General features: G+C 42.5%; 1 protein-coding gene across 1 annotated transcript; it reads left to right on the top strand.

Moving 5' to 3' along the window:
* Positions 1 to 1,106: 1,106 nt before the first annotated feature.
* LOC139419719 (forkhead box E1) lies at positions 1,107 to 3,097 on the top strand. The gene has a single exon (XM_071169706.1). The coding sequence runs from the start codon at positions 1,370 to 1,372 to the stop codon at positions 2,486 to 2,488; it is 1,119 nt and encodes a 372-aa protein (XP_071025807.1). The 5' UTR covers positions 1,107 to 1,369; the 3' UTR covers positions 2,489 to 3,097.
* Positions 3,098 to 6,100: the final 3,003 nt, after the last annotated feature.

Raw genomic sequence — 6,100 nt, 5'->3', positions numbered from 1 at the left:
AGCACGTGTATTTCAGTGAGGTAAAATGCCAATCAATATTATGGTCATATGGTCACATGGTCACATGGTACAAACACAAAAATACTTGTAAAAGCTCTACCATACAAACAAAGGAAGAATAGTGAAATTATCTTCAAATAATGATGCTGCCATATATTCACGACAATTTTTTTTAAATGACTCGTAATTCTGATTTGATGTTTGTCCCTCATTCTCAGGTTATGTCCAGGAGCGTGCTGCCTGCATGGCCTTGCTTTGCATGCATAAAATCACAGGGCAGGTTCAGTCTGGACAACATTTACATCTCTTAACACAGCTGGGCCCGGCTCACCACTGGGCCAAAACAAACAAGGAAACGCAGAAGAACAACAATCCCTAGGTTAAATCACCACTAAAGAGGCCTTTTAGTGTTCAACATCAAAACAACAAGGCTCCATTTTGGACCTTTTCAAATCAACTTGAGGTGTAACTTTAGAGCTGTATTTGAATGGTTGGACGGAAAGACAGTTTGTTCATTGGTCACAGGGTTTAAAAAGTACCTTAATAGAACCTATTGGACAGCTGTAGTGCGGTACTGAGATCATCAGATTCATTTATTTACTGAAATCTGGTTCAATTGGAATGAACTAAAAACAGAGAATATGCTTTTTATATGTTTTCGTAATTTCAATCGTTTACTGTCTTGTACATGTTACTAAAAAGTCAGTGCTACTCTACATCCAATATTTACAGCAAAAACCTAAATATACACTTTAAAAAACTGCCAGTGGCATTACATACATTTTAAAACACATGAACAATAAACCCTTATCCATTTTACTGAGGTGAGTCAGTCCCTGGGTGGGGGTGTGGCTCAGGTGTGCTGCAGAGGTGGTAGTCGAGACCTCAGGTAACTCACTGACACTCTCACACACACAACTGGAAGAACGTGTTTACAGTCACTGTATTCTCTCCTCTCTACCTGGCGAGACTATCCTGGATATGTAGAAAACTGGGAATGCAAACCGTCTTTATTTGTTGAACTGCTGCTTTTATTGGACTCGAGGACTGAGTTTTTGAGGACTGTGAGTTTTTGAGGACTGTGAGTTTTTGAGGTTTGAGTTTTTGAGGACTGAGTTTTTGAGGACTGTGAGTTTTTGAGGACTGTGAGTTTTTGAGGACTGTGAGTTTTTGAGGACTGTGAGTTTTTGAAGAAGGAATGTTGAAACTTTCCTTTCTAGTAAATATTTTATTGCTCTTCTCTCCCTGCGTCTGCTATTGTTCCTGTCGATGACATACTGCACTTTTGGACAACCTTAGAACGACCTAGACCATTAACTTTGCAAGTTAGTCCGTTCTGTTTTTGGACATTTACAAACTACCCTCAACCATGCCGGTGGTGAAAGTGGAGAAAGACAGTCCTTCTGAGATCTCCCTGCCTGCTCCCACCCCTCCTCATACGACCACAGCAGTATCGGATGAACCGTCAAGGGGCCGTCGCAGGAAGAGACCCCTCCAGCGAGGAAAGCCCCCCTACAGCTACATCGCCCTCATCTCCATGGCGATAGCCAACTCGCCCAACCATAAGCTGACCCTGGGCGGCATCTACAAGTTCATCACGGAGCGGTTCCCCTTCTACCAAGACAACTCCAAGAAGTGGCAGAACTCCATCCGCCACAACCTCACCCTCAACGACTGCTTCATCAAGATCCCTAGGGAGCCAGGGAGGCCCGGGAAGGGTAACTACTGGGCCCTGGACCCCAACGCAGAGGACATGTTCGATAGCGGCAGCTTCCTCCGGCGCAGGAAGAGGTTCAAGCGCTGTGACTTTACGACCTACACGTCATATGTACATGAGTCCCCTGTCTTCTCGCCTGTCCAGATCGCTCGCTCGACCTACTCCAGCTCCGTCTACGGCTCCAATATGGCGGTGAGTCCCCCGTACGGCCAGCATGGTCAGCTACCCTCTGCCTACTACCCATCCTCCTCGCCCCCCGGGTTTGGTCCTCACTGCCAGTCCCACTCCCGCATGTTCAGCATCAACACAATCATAGGGCACCCCTCCGGGGGTCAGGGGCCCGAGATGATGCAGCAGCCCAGCCGGAGCTTCAGTCCAGAGGGAGGCCCCGCTGGGGGCCCCAGCCACTGTAACCTTGGAGCCCCAGCCTTCCAGGCCCAGTCATGTGGAGGGGCCATGCTGTCCCGCTCCTCGGCCCATGTGGGGTTTCCCTACTCGGGCCCCAATGGACACCACCACCACCCACACCACCACCCACCTCAGGGCTCCTACAGCCAGGGACACAGCCAGGGGTATGGAGGTTCAGGGCGTCTCCACTCCCACTCCTCACCCCACATGGCTGGAGATGCTGTGGAGCATTATGGGAGAGTGTCCCCGGGTCAGTTGGGCTCGTTGGTCCAGTATAATGGTGCAGGTACCACCAGCACTGGAGCCTACCTAAGACACCCCACGTACTCAGGGAACATGGATAGGTTCGTGTCTGCCATCTGAGGAACTGTCTTCAAAGAATTATGCATTGGGTTGGTTTTTAGGAAAGAACAGTTCCAGTGGACTTTTCCGTTTCAGTTGGCGGCTATGTGAGAGACACTGGTGATAATGGGATGGCATGACTCAAAAAGAAAAGACTAAAGGACATAAGATGAACAGGATTCTTCCGTCATGTTTTGGTGTGTTATTTTGACTTGAATCAATGTGCATGTTTTGAGATATAAAATGTCATTAATTCAGTGGCTGTGACAAATATGATACGGATTGCAATACAATGTAAACACGCTCAAGTATCAAGTGCAATGCTCAGGACACTACATTGTTAAATATACATTGTTTAAATCCATATCATGATGCACCATAATGTGTGTACAGTTGAGATTTGAGTTTAAAGGTTAAAGTATGTGTCTGGGCTTGTATCACTTTGTCGCTTCATCGAGTGTATCTCAAAAGCCTGAATGAGGTTTTGCAGTTCGTTTTCTCTACTGTGGTGAAAATCTGTGGTTGCAAAAGCTCAATTTTCATGAGTTGAATGTGTGCAGGGTCTTTTTTTAATGTAAATGTCTGAATATATTTGTAATGGAATTTAAACTGTGTAAATTATTGTTTCATTTTGTGCATTTGATAAAGATTTTTTTTGAAAAAAATGCTTAAGTATTTTGTGCCTTTTTAAAAATAAGGAATCAGAGTTGATTTACATTCATTTAAGCAAAACAACATAATTACTTGAAAGATAAATGTATCATTGAATAAAATATGCAGATGCCTGTAGTGCACGTTGTGACAAAAGGAGTTTCAATGGTAGAAATCAAAACTCTTGATTTGGATCCACTTCACTCTTTAATAATTGTTGTAATTAAAGTGCAACAATTGGAAATGGTCACGCAAGGAGTTATGGGAATGTTTCATGTTTTTATTATTCGCATCTACAGGTCAGGATACACAAAATGAAATGCTTACTTGCAGGTTCCTTCTCGACAATGCAACAACTATAAGAAACAAAAGATAAGAACACAAATATAAAGTAAATGGCTCAGTAGAATAGAATAAACATTTTAGCAGAAGCATAATGATGGAATGTGTCACTGAAAAGTCCATCATTCTGTAGATTTACAGCTAAAGGAATGTAGTAGAAATGCATACAGCTTAGAGAAGAGCTAAAGTAAAAGAGCTCTTCAACACATACACTTCGTGCTTCATGACATTAACAAAAAGCCTGCTTCCTTCATTCCCTGCCAGAAACAGGCACTTAAGACATTTCAGACTGCATCTTTTGTGCAGCCCATTCCTCCCCTCCATCATTTCAGCTCAGTTGGACATGAAGTGTGTCTGGAGCCATAGAATGATCAGTCACTGTGAACGGCAGGCACAAGTGTCATGTCCAGACATCAGTGTACAGATAGATGTAGGATCTTAATTTAAACACCCTGTTGCAGGAGATCTAAAACTTGTGGCGTATTTGAGGTTTTAAAATGCTTCTGAAGTCTGACATTTCAAAGCGGATATTACAGACTTGCAAAAAATGTCTTATTAACCCCTACAAAAATATCCATGAATTACAATCCACATAATAATTCACATTTCCTGTTGCTGCAAGATTATTTTCCTGCTCTAGCAACCTGGCTCAAATTAGGATCCTACATCTGTAGCGCACACTCAGACAGAAAGCCTGACCTAATCTTCGCTAAACAACCAGCAATCAGCAAATGAATTCACTTGGAACCTGATATTTTAACTCAGTACACTACGTGTTCAGTGGTGTCAGGTTAAACATGTGTGTGGCTCAGACAGTCTATTGTCTAAATATACTTTACACTCAAGACAACAAGACTTAAAAGGGAGGAAGAGAAGGAAAAAACTGTTTTATGCCATCATTATGAGGTCGTTTCAAATCAGCTACATTTGAAGTCGGAAGTTTACTTACACCATAGCCAAATACATTTGAACTCAGTTTTTCACAATTCCTGACATTTAATCCTAGTAAAAATGTCCTGTCTTAGGTCAGTTAAGATCACCAATTTATTTTAGGAGTGTAAAATGTCAGAATAATAGTAGAGAGAATGATTTATTTCAGCTTTTATTTCTTTCATCACATTCCCAGTGGGTCAAAAGTTTACATACACTCAATTATTATTTGGTAGCATTGCCATAAAAATCAAACCTGAGTCAGGTTTGTAGGCCTCCTTGCTTGCACACTCTTTTTCAGTTCTGCCCACAAATTGTCTATAGTGTTGAGGTAAGGGCTTTGTGATGGCCACTCCAATACCTTGACTTTGTTGTCCTTAATTAAGCCATTTTGCCACAACTTTGGAAGTATGCTTGGGGTCATCGTCCATTTGGAAGACCCATTTGCGACCAAGCTTTAACTTCCTGACTGATGTCTTGAGATGTTGCTTCAATATATCCCCATAATTTTCTTCCCTCATGATTCCATCTATTTGGTGAAGTGCACCAGTCCCTCCTGCAGCAAAGCACCCCCACAACATGAGGCTGCCACCCCCGTGCTTCACGGTTGGGATGGTGTTCTTCGGCTTGCAAGCCTCCCCCTTTTTCCTCCAAACATAACGATGGTCGTTATGGCCAAACAGTTATATTTTTGTTTTATCAGACCAGAGGACATATCTCAAAAAGTACGATCTTTGTCCCCATGTGCAGTTGCAAACCGTAGTCTGGCATTTTTATGGCTGTTTTGGAGCAGTGGCTTCTTCCTTGCTGAGCGGCCTTTCAGGTTATGTCGATATAGGACTCGTTTGACTGTGGATATAGATACTTTTGTACCTGTTTCCTCCAGCATCGTCACAAGGTCCTTTGCTGTTGTTCTGGGATTGATTTGCACTTTTTGCACCAAAGTATGTTCATCTCTAGGAGACAGAACGCATCTCCTTGCTGAGCGGTATGACGGCTGCGTGGTCCCATGGTGTTTATACTTTCGTACTATTGTTTGTACAGATGAACGTGGTACCTTCAGGCATTTGGAAATTGCTCCCAAGGAGGAACCAGACTTGTGGAAGTCTACAATTATTTTTCTGAGGTCTTGACTGATTTCTTTTGATTCTCCCATGATGTCAAGCAAAGAGGCACTGAGGATGAAGGTAGGCCTTGAAATACATCCACTGGTACACCTCCAATTGACTCAAATGATGTCAATTAGCCTATCAGAAGCTTCTAAAGCCATGACAGCCTGAATTCAATATACCCCAAAATGACAATGTTTTTAAACATTTTGGAAAATGTATTGAAAAAGAAATACAACAAAGTCAATATATGAGTCAATACATGTTTGTATCATCTTTGGAGCGATTACAGCTGTGAGTCTTTCTGGGTAAGTCTAAGAGCTTTTCACACCTGGATTGTACAATATTTGCACATTGTTCTTTTTAAAATTCTTCAAGCTCTGTCAAGTTGGTTGTTGATGATTGCTAGACAACCATTTTCAATCTTGCCATAGATTTTCAAGGCGATAAGTCAATATTGTAACTTGACCACTCAGGAACATTCAATGTTGTCTTGGTAAGCAACTCCAGTGTATATTTGGCCTTGTGTTTTAGGTTATTGTCCTGTTCTAAGGTGAATTTGTCTCCCAGTGTCTGTTGGAAAGCAGACAGAACCAGGTTT

The sequence above is a fragment of the Oncorhynchus clarkii genome, chromosome 10, assembly GCF_045791955.1.
Source record: "Oncorhynchus clarkii lewisi isolate Uvic-CL-2024 chromosome 10, UVic_Ocla_1.0, whole genome shotgun sequence".
Lineage (NCBI taxonomy): Eukaryota > Metazoa > Chordata > Actinopteri > Salmoniformes > Salmonidae > Oncorhynchus > Oncorhynchus clarkii.
This window is presented reverse-complemented; position numbering and strand designations above follow the sequence as displayed.